The sequence below is a fragment of the Rhinatrema bivittatum genome, chromosome 4, assembly GCF_901001135.1.
Source record: "Rhinatrema bivittatum chromosome 4, aRhiBiv1.1, whole genome shotgun sequence".
Taxonomy (NCBI): Eukaryota; Metazoa; Chordata; class Amphibia; order Gymnophiona; family Rhinatrematidae; genus Rhinatrema; species Rhinatrema bivittatum.
In genome coordinates this window covers 66,872,464-66,893,255 of record NC_042618.1, presented here as the reverse complement: position 1 = coordinate 66,893,255, position 20,792 = coordinate 66,872,464, and the positions used below count along the sequence as shown (strand labels likewise).

The window sequence follows — 20,792 nt, the reverse complement described above, 5'->3', positions numbered from 1 at the left end:
TTACATAAACCAAACCGCGTGTGTACAAAATATCTCCAAGGTAGATGGGATAAATCCTAACTAGAGAAACAGAAGACTTGTCTAGTTTAGGCATGTCTGACAAACAATACATCAGCAAAAACCTGCTATTAACTCTGCCTTACACTTTGAACTTCTCACTTTACAGACACCCCTTACATTTCTTTATATTTTACGCACACAGGCGTATTACACAAGCTTATAAAAGCTGCTTTATGAAACTAACTTCACTGGGCACAAAAGCAGCATGAATGTATTGAAGGATATAGAGAAAGCATGGTTTAATGGGACACAGCCAGCATAGATTTACCCAAGGGAAGTCTTGCCTCAGCAATCTGTTACATTGTTTGTAAAAGGGTTAATAAACATGTGGCTAATGGTGAGCTGGTGGATGTAGTATTCTTTGATTTTCAGGAGGTGTCTGATGAAGTGTCTCATGAGAGACTCCTAAGAAATGTAATAGGACAGAGACAATGTCCTATTGTGGACTGCAAACAGAGAGGAGGATTAAATGGTCAGTTTTCTCAGTGGAGAAGGGTCAACAGTGGAGTGCCTCAGGGATCTGTACTGGGACTGTGCTTTTAATATATTTATAAATGATCTGGAAAGGGGAACAATGAGTGAGGTGATCAAATTTGTAGACAACACAAAATTATTCTGAGTTGTTAAATCACAAGTGGTTTGTGAAAAATTACAGGAGGACCTTGCAAGACTGGACATCCAAATGGCAGATGAAATTTAATGTGGAAAAATGTAAAGTGATGCACATGGGGAAAATTAACCTACACTGTAATTATATGATGTTAGTTCCATATTAGGAGTTACCAACCAGGAAAAGGATTTGAGCATCATCGTGGACAATACTTTGAAATCCTTGGCTCGGTGGGTGGCAGTGGTCAAAAAGGAAAACAATGTTAGGAATTGTTAGGAAAGGAATGGAAAATGTCATAATGCCTCTATCGCTCCATGATGAGGCTGCATCTGGCATACTGTGTGCAGTTCTAGTCAATGCACCTCAAGAGAGACAGTTATATTGGAAAAGGTACAAAGCAGGGCAATCAAAATGTTAACAGGGACAGAATGACTCCCCCATAAGGAAAGGCTAAAGAGGTTAGGGCTGTTCAGGTTGGAGAAAAGTCGTCTGAGGGAGGATATGACAGAGGTCTATAAAATCATGAGTGGAATACAACGGGTAAAAGTAAATCTGTTAATTACTCTTTCAAGAAGTACAAAGACTGGGAGATACACCGTGAAGTTAGTAACACATTCAAAACAAATCAGAAAACATTATTTCACTCATTGCCCTATTAAGCTCTGGAAATCATTGCTGGAAGATGTGGTTAAGGCAGTTAACACACCTGAATTTAGAAAAGGTTTGAACAAGTTTCTGGAGAAGTGCATAAACTTATTAATCAAGTGGAGACTTAGGAAATAGCCACTAGTTATTACTGACGCTAGCAGCATGGGAGCAATTTACTGTACTTGTGAACTGAATTGGTCACTGCTGGAAACAGGATGCTGGGCTTGATGAATCCTTCAACTGAGCCTGTATGGCAAATCTTGTGTTATGTTAGGGATATGCAGCAAAAAATGTTTTGCATTCTATCATTTTAAAATGTATTTAGGTTTTTAAATTTTGTGTGCGCTATTTGCATGTGAAAACAAAAGAAAAAATTAAAAGAAAAACAAAAGGTAATTTCTGTCATTGTATTTGAAAATGTTTCCTGTCAGTTCAAATGCCTACACATCCCTAGAATGTATTACCCAACCCTTCTGGAAGCCATATTCACCTAAGAACTACAGCACACAGTGCCTCAAGTTATGAAAGCACTAAGGGGCCAATTTACTAGACTGTGCATTTAAGATGTGCGCTAAAATTCAACGTATGTGAAAAAACAACTCCTGATGCAGTATGCTAGTGAAATGCTAGTGCATTGGGAGTTTAAAGAAACAAGCTAACTTGAAAATTGCACAGATGACATGCTTAGTGCACATAAAATATAATCCTTGCACAAAATAGGGTCCTCTGCATGTGCTTTAAAAAGAATTGATATAGGGACAGAAAACTATTTATGCACAAATTGTGTTTTATGTGCATAAATTCCAAGAAAAAGACCCTTGCATCACAAACTCAGCCCCACAGACTAACATTAGCCAGCTCTGACCAAGAACGGAGAGGGCCATATTCAGAAGCATTCAGATAGAGAACTTAGAATTTATCTGGTTAAATGAATATTTGGATACTTGGCTGGTTAAATTTAGCCAACTAACTCTGGAGCATTCTGGGGCCATTTCAGGGAGGAGTTATTAGTTGGCTAGGCTATCCAGCTAACTCATCTGGCTAAATCTGATGGACCAAATGAGCTCTCCTAAAGACTGCTATCTATATTCAAAATTGCGGCTACACTATTGAATATACTTCCAAAGTTTCATCTGGCTAACTTTGCTGTCCAGACTGAATATGGATCTCTAAATTTCAAGAGTTAAGAAGCCACGAGTGAAGCCTACGCATCTCTCTGCATTGGGAAGTAATTAGCTAATGCCTTCATCAACATGGGATTTAAATAAAGGAGCGCACATTTGTGCAAAGTTTTACACACAGAACATCTTGCAGCCCAGAGCACATTACATCAGGTGCTAAATTAATACTCAGTCTATTCTAATCTCTACACCAAACTCTAACCACCTGGGTACTAGCCAAAATTTTTAAAGGAGCCAGGGTAAAATATTTTGGGGTTTTTTCCTTTAAAGATATTTTTTGCTTTTATCTAAATGTCCTTATTCTGCATAAACACTGCCATCTTCTCCTTCCACCCTCTCCTCCTCTTCGCTTTCCCCCTCCCCAGCCTGACCCACTGGGGGTTATAGTAGCGTCTTGCCCGGCCTCGCAGCCATCGATAGCTTTGGAACGGCATCAGGCCCCAAATTCTAGGCACCCAGGTGACCTGGCACCTGGAATGTTTCCAAGCCCTAAAAATGCATCGCAAGTCACATTACATGTCTGCTGGCTTTACTTCCTTTGACCTTGATGTACATAATACACATGCATTTACTAGAGAAACTAAGGACCACAGCTTACCAAAAGGAAATAAATCTGCACGCACACATTTACTCTCTCACACACTGCACCACCATCATAAATCCTCTAGCCATAAAGTATCACTGACTATGCAGAAGAACTCTTAAGACACACCAATAAAACTGAGAAATGAACTGAGACAGTAACTATGCAAGAAAAAATACATTCTCAAAAAGAAAAAAAATATATATAGACAATATAGGAGCAAAATAGCAAGTCCAGCAAGCTCAGAGTTCTCTCCTCTCTTCCCGCCACCTGAAGCAGTTTTGGATCAGAATGGACTGAGAGCTCATTTAATTAGAAACAGTCTTTACAGCTGCTAGGATCACCCACTTTGGTCCAGCAGCAGAGCAATCAGCCATTTCACAAACCTGCAATGAGAAGGACTTGACAATCCTGCTCTGCTAGCACAACACGGACGTGCCCAGTCACAGTAAAGGAGAACCATAAAGGTCAACATGCTAAAATCTTGTTTATCCAGAAAGTTAATTCAGCCTAGCTAGTCAGTCACCTTGAATTCAGAGAATGGCATCCTCCCTTCAATTAGCTCTACACAAAAGGATATGGTGTTTTTCACACCAAGGAAAATTCTGCCTATAAAACTAAAACCAATACAGTAGTCTTAACAACTGTAAAGGTTAAATCACATAAACCAACACAATTGCTTATATTCTACCAGAAGATAAGTAACTTGCTGAGTTTTGAAACATAAGGACTACGGCTAAAACAATAGGCCGGAAATCTGTCAAGTGTTTCCGGACTCTTCATGCTTAATCATCACTGTACTTCAATAATTATCTTAATGGCACTGAAATTTCACAATAAAACACTTCATGAATGACACAGCTTCTATCAGGAACAAGCACAGATACATGCACATTGTGCTCGGTGTAACAGGACCGGCTATCAAGGGACCATATGCGTACACAGAAAGGGAGCTGAAAAGAACACAGCTCCTGGAGTTGGGAAGCAAGGACATCTTTAGTTACTAACTGAAAATTTATACCGATTAGCTCAGCAAATTACATTACAAATTATGCAAAATACAAAGCTTTCAAAAGAACATTACTTTTCTATGGAAAAAAGAAAATACTGAAAGCCTGCTAGAACCGTTTACACTGTGGGATGTTACTATATACAGGGTTTAAAAACCTCCTTCAGAACTTTACTCACTGCTACTTCCTTCCTTCCCTAATTATTACCTTTTTGTTTGGGGGGGGGGGGGGCGAGGGCAGCAGGAGTAAATAATTAATGCCTCTCTTCCCCAGCCCCATGCAGCCCTCTCTCACCCCCCCTCTCCCCTCCTTCAGCCCCCTCTCCATATTTTCTTCCCCACCTCACCCTCTTCTGGGGTCAAAAACCTTCTGGGGCCTCCTTCTGCCAAGTCCCAGTTGAGGCCAAAGATGACCATGTCTTGTCCGCAGAAATAATCCACTTGCCCCATGTGAGCAGATTTTTCCAAACCCTATGTAACCAGATTCATACCAAAAAAAAAAAAAAGTTTAGATTCGACTATTGTTTTGTCACATCTTGAGAAAAACATGTTTGCCAACAATTGTCAACCTGAATTCCCCAGAATCATCTTTTGAACTTTGTGATAAAGAGTTCTATGTTTCCTGGAAAGTCTGAACAGAAGAAAAAAATAGCCTGGGAAACATTTCTGTTTATATTTCAGCCCTCTAGTGGGCATCTAGGTGTAAAGCAGATCTCCGTAAACAGTTGCTTCAGGTTACATTATTGGCATGACAATTTGATATATGTTGCTAAAATGCACAAAAGAGGCTGAGGCGATAAAACCCACACTAAAATTGGAGTTCACTTGTAGCACAGGTTTTTCTTAATTTACGCGTTAAACACAGGGGCTCCCGTGGGATGCAAATCAGAGTTACAGGATGCTAAAAGAAAAAAGCGAGCTAAAATAGGAGATAAACCGAAAAATCTACACTAATGCAGAACAGTGCTTTACAAAGTGTTTTAAAACAAGATTAAGGAGGTAAGTGCTTGAAATTGGAAGGAGTGTGACCAAAATAACCTTGCAAGACTGGCACTTGGCATCCCAACTTGGGCACAATCTCACATGCAAGACCATTTGGACAAGGCTTGCCAAGTGAAATCAAAGGCTTAGCTCTCTAGGGAAGGCACCTACAGCTGAACAGTTGGAACTTTGGTGCTGTGCAACTCAAATGGCTGCAGTTGCCTGTTCCAGAGAACTTAGGGCCTGATGCAATATCGGGTGTTCTGGTTACTGCAGTGGTGAGCACACAGTTGAACGCACATTTTTTGAGCACAAAAGGAACACTAATGCAATATCTGGATTAGCACATCCATAACATGAGCGCAAAATCTGTGCGTAGGGAATACCGCCAATGGCATGTAAATCTTATTTAAATGCGACAATTATCTATTAGTACCCGATGCAGTAATGAGCGCCGAAGTTTTGTGCGTCCATAGTGAGTTTTTTTATGTTTGAAATTTTGTGCCTGCCTTACCCTGGGCGTTATTGTGCTGGGGCTAGGAGGTAGCTGGTGTTTCCTGAAGGTTTCCTGCTTTTTCAATGGAAACTGTTTATTTCCTTGTTGTGCTGACCTTCTTCTTGCGTCTGCGAGCAAGAATTAGGGCAGTCACACAAGGGAAGGCGACAGCAAATAATCTTGTCAACACAGAAGACCATGCGGCGGCATAGGCTAGCAAATGGCTTTTATCCTTTTAAATCCTTATTAAAACTTTTCGACTGAACGTCCAATTCCAGGGCATCTTCGGCACTGGTAACCGTCAAAAAGACACCTAAAAGTTGAACGTCCAATACTAGAACAATAGATGCCAAAGTCCAAGTCATCTATGAAAACATCAGTCCTCAGGCGTCTTTAAATAACAAAGGCCTTTTATGAACCCTGAAGTTTAGCTTCCATTTAAAAACGTGTGCTGTTGGAACCCGCCTGCCACACAGCTGTGGTAAGCTGAGGATGTGGTTGGTCTGTTTACAAACTAAATACAAAAGAACCAAAAACAGTCTTCTTCACCTCAACATATCAACCCAAAAAAGACCTTGTATGTAATAATTTTCTTAGGCTGTGCTCATCAAATATTTATGTGTTTGTGTAACCGCATCAGCAAGCCAGACGACGGCAGTGTTATGACTTGCCGTCCGGACCACTCGTCATTTGCGGTATATGCACCTTCTATGTATTGCAATCAATTCTTTCAAAAGTGCGATGTGTTCACCTTCAATATGTTACAATAAAATATTTCAAAAAACCATAGTCCCAACAGTGTATAAATTTCATCTGTTCCTCAAAAGGATTTGAAGAGGAGAGCCCGACAACGGCCGGTGTTTCGCAATCAAATCGCTTCTTCAGGAGACACTTTCAAAGTGTTATGAGAACAGATGCTTCATCCCGGACGCGTATGTCTCCCAGAGTGTACGCGTCCGGGATGGTCCCGTTCTTATTACACTCTGGGAGACGTACGCGTCCGGGATGAAGCATCTGTTCTCATAACACTTTGAAAGTGTCTCCTGAAGAAGCGATTTGATTGCGAAACACCGGTCGTTGTCGGGCTCTCCTCTTCAAATCCTTTTGAGGAACAGATGAAATTTATACACTGTTGGGACTATGGTTTTTTGAAATATTTTATTGTAACATATTGAAGGTGAACACATCGCACTTTTGAAAGAATTGATTGCAATACATAGAAGGTGCATATACCGCAAATGACGAGTGGTCCGGACGGCAAGTCATAACACTGCCGTCGTCTGGCTTGCTGATGCGGTTACACAAACACATAAATATTTGATGAGCACAGCCTAAGAAAATTATTACATACAAGGTTTTTTTTGGGTTGATATGGTCTGTTTACAAAAAATCTGATGGACCCACTGTTTGATCCAGTATGGTAAGTCTTATGTTCCTTATGTTATTATGTTTTAAAGTGCAGCCCAGAGCCATACGTAGACCCTGCCGGCAGCGTGTTATTCGGCCACTTGGATTACCTGAGTCAGAAGTGGTACGAAGATACAGTCTCAACTCTAGCGCAATTGAGACCCTGAATGAGGACCTGTGCAAGGATACTGATCCAATTGCCTCTCGCAATCATAAGAACATAAGAAATTGCCATGCTAGGTCAGACCAAGGGTCCATCAAGCCCAGCATCCTGTTTCCAACAGAGGCCAAAACCAGGCCACAAGAACCTGTCAAGTACCCAAACACCAAGAAGATCCCATGCTACTGATGCAATTAATAGCAGTGGCTATTCCCTAAGTATAATTGACTAATAGCCATTAATGGACTTCTCCTCCAAGAACTTATCCAAACCTTTTTTGAACCCAGCTACACTAACCACCTCCTCTGGCAACAAATTCCAGAGCTTTATTGTGCGTTGAGTGAAAAAGAATTTTCTCTGATTAGTCTTAAATGTATTACTTGCTAACTTCATGGAATGCCCCCTAGTCCTTCTATTATTCGAAAGTGTAAATAACCGAGTCACATCTACTCGTTCAAGACCTCTCATGATCTTAAAGACCTCTATCATATCCCCCCTCAGCTGTCTCTTCTCCAAGCTGAACAGACCTAACCTCTTCAGCCTTTCCTCATAGGGGAGCTGTTCCATCCCCTTTATCATTTTGGTTGCCCTTCTCTGGACCTTCTCCATCACAACTATATCTTTTTTGAGATGCGGCGACCAGAATTGTAAACAGTATTCAAGGTGTAGTCTCACCATGGAGCGATACAGAGGTCCCTGGCCTGGCGAAACCTCTGTGCGCCTTGCAGTTTTTCACCACAGGAAGTTTCCAGAATACAGTCGGAATGATTTGCAGGATAAATCAGTCCTCAGGCTCGTGGCACTTTGGACAAGTCTTGAGGGCTATGATGAAACATATGCGATAGTATATTTATGGCCCCGTGGACCCAGGGAAACTGCAGATCAGGCGTGGATTCTTTGACATAGCTGGGCTGCCCAATATATTACCGGTAGGCGCAATAGACTGCACCCATATCACACTTACCCCCAGCTCGGAATAGGAGAGTGCACTCCGCAATCGGAAGTCATTCCATTCGATGAACGTGCAGGTGGTATGTGATGTGCATCAACGGATCCTGAATGTAGTTATCAAGGTTTCCTGGGAACTGCCACGATTCCTACATTCTCGCTCATTCGTTGCTTGGAATCGATTTTCCCAAAGGGAAATTTGGTGATGGCTGGAGGAATGCAGGACCCTGTACAAGTTTTTTTCCAGAAAAAGTATTTTGGTACTATTGTATTGTTAAGGTGGGTGTAGTATAAAATGAGCCAGTTATGTATATGCCATATGAAGGGGTGTGTCTGTGTCTGTGGTGGAGTTTTGCCAGTGTCTTTGATGCAATATTGTTTAGCTCTTTTATAGGTGATGGTAGCTATGGCTGTAAGCCGTGGTTGCTGACCCCGCTCCAGGCACCGCACACTGCGGCAGAAAGACAGTATAACAAGGCACATACCAGCACTAGGTCTGTCTTCGAGCAGACACTTGACGTGCTGAAAAGATGATTCAGATACTTGGACCGGTCAGGTGGTGACCTCCAGTACAGTCCCAAAATGGTCGCATGCACGGTTATGGCCTGCTGCATGCAATATAACCTCGCATTGCGCTATGGGCTGGAAGTGGAGGACCCTGAAAAATGACCCCTTACTAACAAGTTTCCCTTTCAGAGATGCCCTGTACTTGGACATCCTGGACTTCGACATTCATAAGGGGCCGCATCGATGGACGCTTAAGTCCAGGGCGTCCCTTAAAAGTGCCAGAATTGGGCCGCCCGTCACAGGTTGTTTGGATGTCCAAATCCAGTGCCTTTAAGAGACGCCTTGGACATCCTTTACCTTCCTCACATGCGGTTCCTTGTGTGCATGTCTTATGATGTCCATTTTCTGCAGAACTGTTGGCAGCATGCCTCGTGGCCGGCTGCTGAACTTTACAGGAGGTGTGCGCCTACTGGCCGCAATGATTGATGAAGATGAAAGGCACCTCTCTTTTTTTGTTCTGGGCGCCGGCAGAACCAGGAAAAGGCTGATGCTGCCTGGCTGGCGTTCAGGGCAAGATTCGATGCCCAAGCCTCTTTCCCCAGAAAGGTGAGTATGGGTATGGCCTAGAGTAGAACATTAAAGAAGGAAATTTATTTATTTGTTGAGTTTTATATACCGTCATTCGGTGAAGCCATCACAACAGTTTACAAGATTAACAATTGTGAACTAAGGTATAACAGAATACATATTATAAACAAAAGGTTAATCTTTTTTATAGTCCAGAAAAAAATTATTTTTGAGTGAGAAGGGTTTGTTTGGTGCTGGTTGGTGACAAGTTATTTCGTGGATTCGGTTGGTAGTTCTGTTGGGTGTTTGGATGTTGTGATGTTTGATTGTCAATGTAGACTTTGTAAAACAGCCACGTTCTTAGATCTTTTTTGATAGTTTTGAGGTTAGGTTGGGTTCTCAAATCTTTTGGGAGTGAGTTCCATTTTCTGGGCAGGCGATGGAAAATGCTCTCTCTCTGGTTGTTGTCAAGTGAGCATCTCTGATGGGGGGGGGGGGGGGAATGGGACTGTTACGCAGCCTGTGTTTCAGCGTAAGTTTCTTTGGGGATTCTGGGGGGTTATGTTTAAACCAATTTGACCTTGATGTTCATTGTTTAGTAATTTGTGTATGATGGTCATGGATTTGTGTTCGATGTAGCTTGGACCTTATAGGAGATTTCCAATACAGATACAAAAACATTAAAAACAGCTTGCACTGTGGAATGGGTGGGAGGTGAAGGCTCTGCATCATTTTCTCAATATAGTAATGTTTGCATTTTTAATTCCTGCTACCAGGTGGAGGCACTGAAAAAGAAGGCCAGGCGTCCAAGATGGGAGGAGAAGGAGTGGCCCCAGGCCCTCCGTGCCAGATGTGGGCAGCCGGATGGTGAGTATATTAGGATTCACAACCGATTATTCAACCCCCAAAATTGAGAAAATAGCGATTGATGGGTGCACTAGTCCATTAATTTCTTTCTGGTCCATAAAAATCTTATTATTTGGTTTTATGAGTAGAGATAATAAGGCCCAACAGACTGGCATGCCTATAGGAAACAGAATTTAATTTATCTGTTGTAAAATCAATGCATCTTGACTACTACTTTCCTTCCATCTTCCTTTTCTCCAACACTTTGGTATTTATTATTTCAGATACCTCCAGCACATCAAGCACAGAGGAGGAAGAAGAGAATAAAATGCCACCTCCACTATCACCACCACCCTTTCCACCTCTGCTGGCACCACCACCTCTGCCAACCCTGAACCTGTGCCATCACCACCACCATGGCCCAAACACCACCACCCCTGCCCATTTCCCGCCCTGTGTCCCCGCAGGATGAGGAGGTAGTCACCATTGACCATGAGGAGGCCCTCCATTGATGCTCCATCTGCGGCCCGTCATCTGCAGGAGCAAGAGGCTTCATCCGAGGACGTACCTTGTGAGGGAGGAAGGTCTTCTTCAGTCAAGGCAAGCCTGAATGCTGTGTTCGCTCTGCTTGGTTAGCTGGACCACAGGATGGACACAATGCAAGGGCTCCTGGTGTATATGGGGGCCAACTTGGCAGAGCTGGTACAAGGCCAGCAGTAGATGATTGCGCTTCTGTCATCTATAGCAGGAGCTCAATCGCTGATGGTCCTGCCTCGACCCTGGCCACCCCACCAGTGACACTCATACTCGTCCCCCAGAGACACCAACACAATATATATATATATTAAGATTTCAAAATTTGTGGCTTGTCCTGTTGGCTCTCTGAGTATTACAACCAGCACCAGCCTCCAGTGCTGTCCCTGTAATGTGCAAGGGCAAAAATACTATGACGTGGGAAGAGGTAAGGGGACAATCATAGATAGTGAAGGGAGAGAGCGCTACAGAGGGTGAAGGAGGAGCAGGATAACAGAGCTAGAAGGCGTAATGGCAGGCCCCTGTCTTTGCACCTCCATCCCAGTTACACTCAGACTCTTGACCAACCCCAAAGAATTCAGGAAGAAGTTAAAAACTTACTTGTGCTCTATTGCTTTTGACGTGCAAAAATCAGAATACCACCACCTTTTAAGCTGCTTTTTAACTGTGATTTACTTGTTTTATTATGTATGTTTACAGACTGTAAACTGCATAGATCTCTATTTTTTGTATAAGCGGTATACAAAAGTTTTTAAATAAATAATAATGTGAAAAAGAGGAAACTGGCAGCTAGAGGTGTGATTGGGTGGAGGAATGAGACAGCCAGGGATGGAGATTTGAGAAGGGGTAACTGTTTCTGGGGAGAGCGACTTGAAAAGAGGTGGTGGATGCAAGAACCAGAAGGGGTAATGGTGGAGGATGTACGAGAGAAAGTTCGGGGAGAGCGCGAGGGAGAGATGTGGTGGGTGCAGGGGAGAGTTATTGGTGGTAGACATAGGGTGAATTGATGTAGACAGATAGCACCATGGGATGGGGAGAGAGGTGTTAAACCTTGAGCCGCTGAACCCTTGTTAATGTTATTTGTGGGATTTGGGGAATATTATGCTGGGGTGATTGAGAGAGTGATGGGGACAAGACAGAAAAAGACATTAGGCAGAGCAAAGTGGGAGAGAAAGAAAATGCTGGTCAGAGACAGGTGGGAACAGGATGGGAGTATTGAGAGCGCTACTAGCAGAGACAAGGTGAAAGGACTGAGAGAGACTGGTGGGGAGAGTGGGGGAACTGAGGGAAAGACTGGTGGGAGGACACACTTGGGGACAGGATGGGACAGAGTCTGGTGGGAGAATTGAAGGACTGGTGAGGAATTTAGAGAGAGACAGGTGGGAACAGGATGAGAGAATTGAAAGAGTCAGGGGGACAGGGTGGAAGGACTGTAAGAGACTTCTAGGGGGGATTAAGAGAGAGGCTAATGGGAATAGAATGAGATTGACTGGTCGGGACAGGGTTGGAGACTGAGAAAGAGAGACTACTGGGAATATTGAAGGAGAGAGATCTTGGGGACGGGGTGAGTGAATTGAGAGAGAAAGAGATACTGTTAGAAGGGGACTTACCCCCTCCCAGTCCCTACAACTGCTCAGTTTTTTGGAAATGTGAGGCTCTCTCTGATACTGTGCATCCTAATTTCTTGGTTCCTGGTGCATGAAAGATTGTTCAGCTAGCTCAGGGGTGGCCAAAGTGTGAGTTTCCTGTGGTGGGCATCTACTGTTCAACCGTACACTAAAGTTGGATGCATAGTGCCAGTGAACTGTTCAGCTGCAGGTCCCCGCTTCAAGAGCTCACACTGGAAATTAAACTACTGGGTGCAAGGTGGAGTAAACTCATATTTCTGGTAGCCAAAGTTATTCTGTTGCTATGCCCAGTGTGTAGAAGCAGCTAGACACTACTACACTGGGCACAGCAATCATAACTATCAGGGAGCTGGGACCGACGTGCCGCGAATGAGCAGTAGAGAGCTGCTCTGTAGCTCTGGGCCACCCATGCGCAGAAGACATCTCTCACTGACATGTTGAGTTGACGCCGCCTCGCCAGATCCCCCTCAGTCGCTGCTACAGCTCCTGCCACCACCACCACCGCTGCTGCCTCCGGGCCTTCGTGGTCTGGGGGGGGGGGGATGGGGGAGGAAGTCGGACCAACAACAGCCTGAACCCGTCCCTCCGCTGCCGGGAAAGAGGGGAGGGAGTTGGGACAGCCGGAGCACAGCAAATCTCACCCGTTTTAATAGGCATTAGGGCTAGAGGGACAGCAGTGAGAAGCCACAGTACACGGAGGGAGGTATGGAGAGAGGCAGGTCCCCATAGCGGCGCCCCTTGCCCTCTGCATCTTACAGGTTCAGCAGGGTACAGCCGGCCCTGTAGAAGAGAAAAAGAGGGAGTGCAGGAGGGAGAGGGAAGGGGTGGATGAGGTGGGAGGGGAAGGAAGGAAAAGGGAAGAGGATGTGAGTAAGTGGGAAGGGTAAGACATGAAGAAGAGAAAAAGGGAGTTGGAGGAGGGCTGAGGGAGAGGGCGGGGGTTGTGGATGAGGTTAGAGGGGAAGGAAAGGGAAAATGAGGGGATGGAAGGAAAAGGGAAGAGGATGTGAGTGAGTAAGTGGGAAGGGTAAGACGTTCTGGAGAAGAGAAAAAGAGGGAGTAGAAGAGGGTTGAGGGAGAGGGAAGAGGTTGTGGATGAGGTGAGAGGGGATGGAAGGAAGAGGATGTGAGTGAGTAAGTGGGAAGGGTAAGATGTTGTGGAGAAGAGAGCGTCTCTGACTGACGTGCCGGTCTGACTGATGGAATCTTGCCCATTTGAACGGGCCTAATGGTTAGTAGTATAATATGGCAACCAGAAACGTGAATTAAATTTTACTACTTCTAGCATTAAAAAAAAAATGTACTTGAAACTAACCTCCCTGTGTTGCTGAATAGCAACTAATGACTTCTTTTGTTTTAATTATCTGTTTATTAGAATTTTAAATAAATAAAATACATATAAAACTTTACACAGAAATCATGAGAGAAGAGGAGAATACAATTATATGCTATTAGGGAATAATTTTGTATTCTCCTCTTATGTTTCTGATACCCTTTTTCCATATTTGGTGGTGTTTTAGAGAACGTGAGATAGGTTACTGTTCCAAAATACTTCTAATTTCCCATTTTATGTCTCTCTCATGCTATTAGATATCTAGATATAGATATCTAATAGCATAAGAACTATCCGCCCCTAAATTGTGTCTCAGACACAGACTTAAGACGACATGGGATTAGGGGAGGGAGGGGGGGGGGGGGAAAGATTCACAGCCCTAGTATTTAGAAAATCCCTCAACCGTACAGGAACAAACACAATATATGTATTAGCGTTCAATTTAACTACACATTGCATGGATATCGAAGAAGAAACATAGCATCAAGAGCAAGAACCTCTTGGCATATAGCAAGGAATCCTTTACGTCGTTCCTGTGTTACCTTAGCTAAAATCGGAATAAATCCTGACTAGGCTACCAAGAACTTAACATTTAAATTTTGGAAATAACACTTCATCACAAAACTCAAATCATGCTCATATGAAAAAAAAAAGAAAAACAAGCAGAGTAGACCTTTCAGTTACTTCAAAATAGGAATTTTCCAGATATGCAGAAAGATTTGTAGAATCTACAATACTTTGAGGGTGTTCCAGCCTGATTATTAGTTGGTTTGTACAGGAGAAAAAGGAGACTATTAAGAGTAGGAATTTTCTCAAGTGAGATCTTCAAGACTTCAGTAAGATACTTCCTTAGTGTTAAACGGGATACTTCTCCCAACACCTTTGGGAAATTGGTGAATCATAAATTCAAGTGTCTACGCTGGTTCGCCATATAGCTTCCATCCTCTTATAGAGGAAACAACACTCACAAGTAATCTTAGAGTTCACAGCCTGGACACCCTTGACATTTCCCAAAGATTATTTCCTCCAAATGTTCTGAAGAATTCTATGATGATCCTGGGCAACTGTGTCTGGTGTCTGGAAGACAGCCTCAAGCAGATAGGAATTATCACTGAATGATTGGGATAAACTTGCCACCAGATCTCAAAGTGCTTTTAAAGTCACCACTGCCAGTTTGACAATCGCGGAGGGAGCCCGAGGAGCAACAAGCTCACTTTCTAATGTAGCAGCAGCTACTGATACGTTCACCTCTAGTGCAGGTTCCAAAATGGAATTACCAACAGCAATGCTAACCTCTCCAGAAGAATGAAAGTGCAGAGTAACGAAGAACTCGTCTCAACACCAGACGAAACACAGATAGCTCCCTTCATGTAGGTAGCCCTGATGAGATATTCAACTTGCACCCCTACTGAATCGCTATTCCTCTGGATGGCTGTAGGCAGTGTATGCGGCAGGCTGATTGAAACTTCCTCTGCCGCCGACTTTTAAAAATAACTTCCTCTCTCTCTCACCAACAGGGCTCTAAGCCTGCTGAATTGGTGTGGAAGCACCATATTTGGTGATGAACTGCTGGTCTGGTAGGAGCAAGGATTCAGAAGAGAAAACCCTCCCTCCACTCTCTCTCTTGTGCAGCATTTTCCAGGAAACAGGTATCAAATAACAAAATAAACAAAGTAGCTGAATATGTAGCCACTCACACTGCCATCTTGTCCCTAATGCCTTTTTTTTTTTTTTTTTACACATGGGATTTGCATGCACCCATGCTAATCTTAGCACTGGTTTTTACTTCTGTTTTAGCATGCATTTTTTAGGAGTTAAAACCCCCGTTACATACTAGAAACATGTATGCTGAAACAGGAGTAAAAATCTGCACTAATGTTAGCACCACTTATTACATTGGCCTCAAAGTGATTAAAATAAAAAGGGTGAAGTTATTTTTAAAAAATAGTAATAGTAAAATGCAATTACAGGGAACAGAAAGAACAATAGCAGTGATAATTTCCTCTAACACAGGATTTCTGGTGGCCACTGACAAATTTTCCTAAAATACTCAGTTAATTCTAGCCAACTCCATCCATGGCTGCATTTGAGAAATGCTGATCTAAAAGGAACAATATACAAAATTAACTGAGACTACATATAACATCTCACATTCTGGTGACACTTCAAAAAAAAAAAAAAAATCAGATGCATGACTGACCATTGTTAATTCTAGATACATTTTTTACCAAAATGTGTTAACAGGCACACTGGGCTCTCAATGTATTTGAGCAAAGGAAATCTATATAAAAGAGTTGAAGTTGAGGATCAATCACCAGACGTATACACTTATACACTGAAACTATAAAAAGTTGCAAGTAATGATATTTAAGCTAAGAGCTTTTAGATGAAAATGAGACATTTTTGCTTACACTACATATGCACTTTCTGCATTTTCTTCCTCCTGCCATCCTAATTCTCTTATGTTTTACTACAGAAAGATCCATGATCTCACAGAAAATGGATTAAGATGACAGGAAATTATTCTGCATCAATTTCATTCGAATTTACTGGATTGGATTATGTAAAGGATGGCAGTTTTAAAATCATTTGTTCTTTAAATCTACAGTAATTGCAACTTTATACACAATAAGTTAAGTTAACCAATACATTCCCTTCTAATTCCCCTTTCAAGTATGTCATGTTATAATTCGCTCTCAAATTCACTCTCAGTCTCTATTCACCTTTTATCCCTCGATAAGGGCCATTGATCCCCTCTGGTCCTGCTTTTCATGTCTCTTCTTTCTGTCAAGCTCTTTGCACTTCATCTATCGTCCCATCACCCCTTCTGCAACCTGCCCAAACTGTTTTTTAGGTAATCGATCGCTTATTTTAACTTCATTGCTATGTAACTCAAAATTGTTTACTATCAGGTCTATCCAATAACGAGCGGTAGGAAGAGCTGCGTTAGTGCCTGGCGCACCCTTGGTTGCCGCACGCACAGTGCAGCTCACCTACCGCTCGATCCTGTATGTAAATAGCTTGCAAATGCAAGCTGCGTCTAAGAAGCGTCCGTGAAGCGTTAGGTCCGCGCAACCCATTTTACTGGATAGAGCGTCTATACAGTATCCTGGGTGCGCGGGCCTAACACTTCACGGCCACGCTGGTATCTGTCATTTCAAATGTCATTTGAAATGACAGATACCCTCTGCCCTCCTCCCGAAGCAGGGCGCGAAAAGCAGCCTTGCTCCTGGAGGAGGGAAGAAGGGACTGGCAGTGTAAAGCGACGAAGCGACTTACTTTTTGCACCCCCCTCCGGACATCGGATGACCTCTCCTGCCTCCAGCTGCTCGCGAAGATGGACGCCTGCACGGCCGCTGAAGACATGACGTCACATGCCGTGACGTCACATCTTCAGCGGCCGTGCAGGTGTCCATCTTTGCGAGCAGCTGGAGGCAGGAGAGGTAAACCGATGTCCGGAGGGGCTGCAAAAAGTAAGTCGCTTTGCCACTTTACACTGCCAGTCCCTTCTTCCTCCTCCCGGAGCAAGGCTGCTTTTCGCACCCTGCTTCGGGAGGAGGGGAGAGGGGACTGGCACGGGGGAAGCCACAATGTCCGGAGGGGAGCTGCAAAAGTAAGTCGCCGAGCGTAGGATTGCCCGTCCTCTCCCCTCTCTCTCTTGCAATTTTTTTTTTCGGTTTTTTTTTTTTGCTTCGGGAGGAGGGGAGAGGACTGGGGCTGCCCTGGAGACCAGCATCCATGGACGCGGCCAGGGCAGGTGAGCGGGGGCTGGGGGAAAGCTTGCCGCCTACCCTTACCCCTGCCTCTAACGCAGGGGTAAGGGTAGGCGGTAAGTTAGCAGGTTAAACGCGCGGCAAAACAGCAGGGTAAAATAGCAATAGTCGGGGCGCGGGTTACTGGATGCTAGGGAATAGCTAATTCGCTCGTTTGCATGCAATATACATGCCGCGTGCGGAAGGGGTTGCCCGGGGATTTTAGGACGCGGTAAGGGTGGGTTAAAGGGGGTTGTGGATCGCAGGAAGGGCTAAGGCGGCCGGAAAGTGAATAGAACGCGGGTTAGGAGCGGGGTAAACGCGGCCGCACTTTACTGGTTAGACCTGTATATTATTTAACTCTCATACCATGTTACTTAAAGTTTTTTAGATGTTTTTTGTTCTATGTAATTGCTCACAGGCAAGTTTTGTTTGTTTCACTGTAAACCGGTTTGATTTGTATCCAATGCAAGAAGATCGGTATATAAAAGTTAAAAAAAAAAATTAATTAAGTGATCTGTACCTTTTCTGATTCTGCTATGTCTTTTTTGATATCTGGAGACTAGAACTGCACACAATACTCAAGGTGCGGTCACACCATAGAGCAATGGAGACATTATGATAGTATCTGTTTTATTCCCCATTCCTTTCCTAATAATTCCTAGCATTCTGTTTGCTTTCTAAGCTGCCGCCACACACTGAGCAGAGGATTTCAACATATACACCATGATGCCTGTTTTCCCCTATTTCAAACTATGGAAGTTCCTTTTTTCCTATATTGAAGGTATTAAATTGCTGAGTGTTGTGCGAAGGATGAAGAGAAGGGCAAAAGAGGGTTTTTCTTCTTGTCTATTTTTGTTTTGTTTTTAAAATTAGTGTTTTAACTATTATGTATGTCTTACTGTTAACCACCTAGGGACATAGTAATGGAGGTACACAAATATAAATAAATCCACCTTCTTCCTTTCAGCTAGCTAAATGTAACACAGCCTTTATCTGCTTAGAATAGTAGACCTTTTAAAAGCTACATACCAAGTTTTTAGAAAGTGTTAAATTAATTTTTGAAAGTAACACATTTGAAAATATTCATGTTTTTCTATGCTAAAATTACAATACATTAAATCTTTAAAAACTGGAATGTCTCAGCGTTTCAAGTTATTTTGGAAGTTCAGCTAGAAGCATAAAAAATATTTTAAAATTAAGAATACTTATGCCTTTGTCCTTCTATACAACTATTTTATTACAATGAATGGATTTCCCGTCCCTAGCATGTCAAATGCCTACAGTTTTTAAAGCTTGTGTACTTCAACATCTACATCATTCTTAAAGTCTAATTTTTTTCCGGGATCAATTTAACTACTGATACTTTTTATAACAATTACTCTCAACATCCAGTTTGAAAATTCAGGACACAAAGAAATGGAAAAATAATCGTAAAACCTCCCGAGGGCTTTGGAATCTCCGTTGGAAATTATTCAGAGTTTGTTTTCCTCCTAGACCTAAAAATAGAGGAGCATGCAGCACAAAGCAGATTTGTGGATCGGCAAACTATAAGCTGGTTAAACAAAGAGTCAGGAAGCTTAGAGATCGTAGAAAACTACCGTTGGTCTTTGAAGGCTGGGAGCGGTAAATAGATACAAAGAAAGGACCGAAGCGGGGGGACACTTAGCTCCTGGAACAGAAACAGAGGCCGGATATTCTGCTCGGGGAGCGGAGGTCGGCCAGGTAGAGGTACTGAGGTGCCAAGGCAGTTACCGCCGCTGCCATTACCTTTCTGCATCCCGACCGTCGAAGAAAACAAAGTCTCCGCTCTGGACACACTTGGCACAGGTCAAGCGCCGGCGGGTAGTGTTGCACAGAGGGCACCGCTCTACCGCCACATACAATCCCTCGGCGTCATCCACCGAGTCCAGGAGCTCTGCGCCTCCCCGCGTAGCACCAGCAATGGCCTCGGACTGTGGTCGGGCCCCCTTCCCGCTGGGAGACGCCATGACAGTATAGCCGGTCAGGTGGTACTTTGTTTTCAACGAGATGCATGCTGGGAGCAGCAGGGCGAAATGACGGCACGTGGGTGCATGTGAGGCTTTTTAGAGAAGGCTGAAGCTCGAGCTAACGGCGGCCCATAGTGGACAAAATAAACCTTTACACAACAAGGGAGAGAGGATAATGGGTAGGGGACCTGGGGATTCTCAGATAGTCATAACCTTCTTAATGTCTTGTAACTAAGCCGTAAAGGGTAGCAGAAAGGTAATAGATGTGTGTGTTCCTGTCAGCAGGGTGATTGCTACTGGTGGACAAGACCCATGACTGCCGGTGAAACAGATGCCGGAAGATGGAAAAGGGGGAGGGGCCAACCACAAAATGCTAGCTCCATTCTCTGTACTCCCTTTGCCCTAGACATGCACCTTCCTGGATTGGCCATATCATGGGTATCGTAGGTCCCAGTCCAGCGCGGTACTGCTTGCGTACAACCCCTGCACCCTTTCCGACGGTCCCCACATCACATAATAGAGTATGCAATAAGAATCAGTAAGCAGTCTCTTTGTGGAAGAATTCTGGTCACAACTTTATTTATAATCCAAAGTACAATTGCAATGTATGCATTCTAGCCAACTGTCAAAGGTTCGGTTTGCAATATATATTTAGTCAATTAATGGTCAACCTAAATCGTCACTTGCAGTTGGCACGCCTGCCATAGAGCTGCCAAACCGACCCGGGGAGAGAACAGACTGCCGGGCCGACCCAGTTATGCCTGCCCTTGGTTGTTTTAAATACTTTTATGCGCGCAGCCAACCAACTTGGCAGCTTTTCTGCTTTCAATTACTGCTCTTACAGCCTGCCAGACTGACCCGGCTGTGCTCTTTAATTGAATCAGCTCAAATTAAACCTTCCTCTAGGCATTAGAGTAGCTTAAGTCTCGCTACATTCATCCGTCCTTGCTACTGTCATGTCAAACATGTAATTCACATCATCTCCCAGCATGAAATAGGACAAGCAAGGATGTTGTCCTATGGCTCCCCATGAATTCCTGGGATGTAGAACTGCCTGTGCTGCATCCTAAAAGGGTAGGTGTCTCCACGGTTGCTGCTCGAGGGACCAGCAAGGCTCATACTGCCCTATCCCATCATCCTCCAGCAAAGGACTAGTGAGTCCCAGCTAGATTGTGGTTGCTGCAGAGTCATCTCACTGAGCTATAGGTCTATATTCCTAAATCTCCAAGCTGTTGATTTGCTACAAGCTAGCTTCTGTCTGAATTTTCCGACATAGCTTCTGTGGGCTCTAATTATCATGTCATGGTACGTCCATATGTAACCGTCTCCAGACCCCTTCACATAGACCTGCATTCAAATCAGGCCTTTTCTCCCCAGTAATGCTGGCAAAGATGTGAAGAACCCAAGATCTAGTTATTTATAGATCTGGGCACTAGCTGCCTTTTTCTAGACTCCCCCACCCACTTTTTTTGTCTGTCTTTCCTCTTCACCTGCCCCCTTGTGATCCCTCACAGCAGCTTAAACATATCCACGTTTCCCCTCCCATATCTT

The 20,792-nt window shown here is 43.6% G+C and overlaps 1 protein-coding gene across 2 annotated transcripts in view; it reads right to left on the bottom strand.

Annotated features, from left to right (window-relative positions):
• ATG14 (autophagy related 14) overlaps positions 1-20,792 on the bottom strand; it is a 59,004-nt gene that overhangs the window by 35,171 nt on the left and 3,041 nt on the right. Inside the window, exon 1 of one of the 2 annotated variants that reach the window (XM_029598260.1) lies at positions 19,021-19,319. The exons of the other annotated variant lie outside the window; for it this stretch is intronic. Within the exon in view, the coding sequence (XP_029454120.1) occupies positions 19,021-19,241 (221 nt within the window). The 5' untranslated portion in view covers positions 19,242-19,319. Of the gene's footprint in view, positions 1-19,020; positions 19,320-20,792 lie in introns of those variants that run through there. 2 annotated transcript variants of the gene reach the window in all.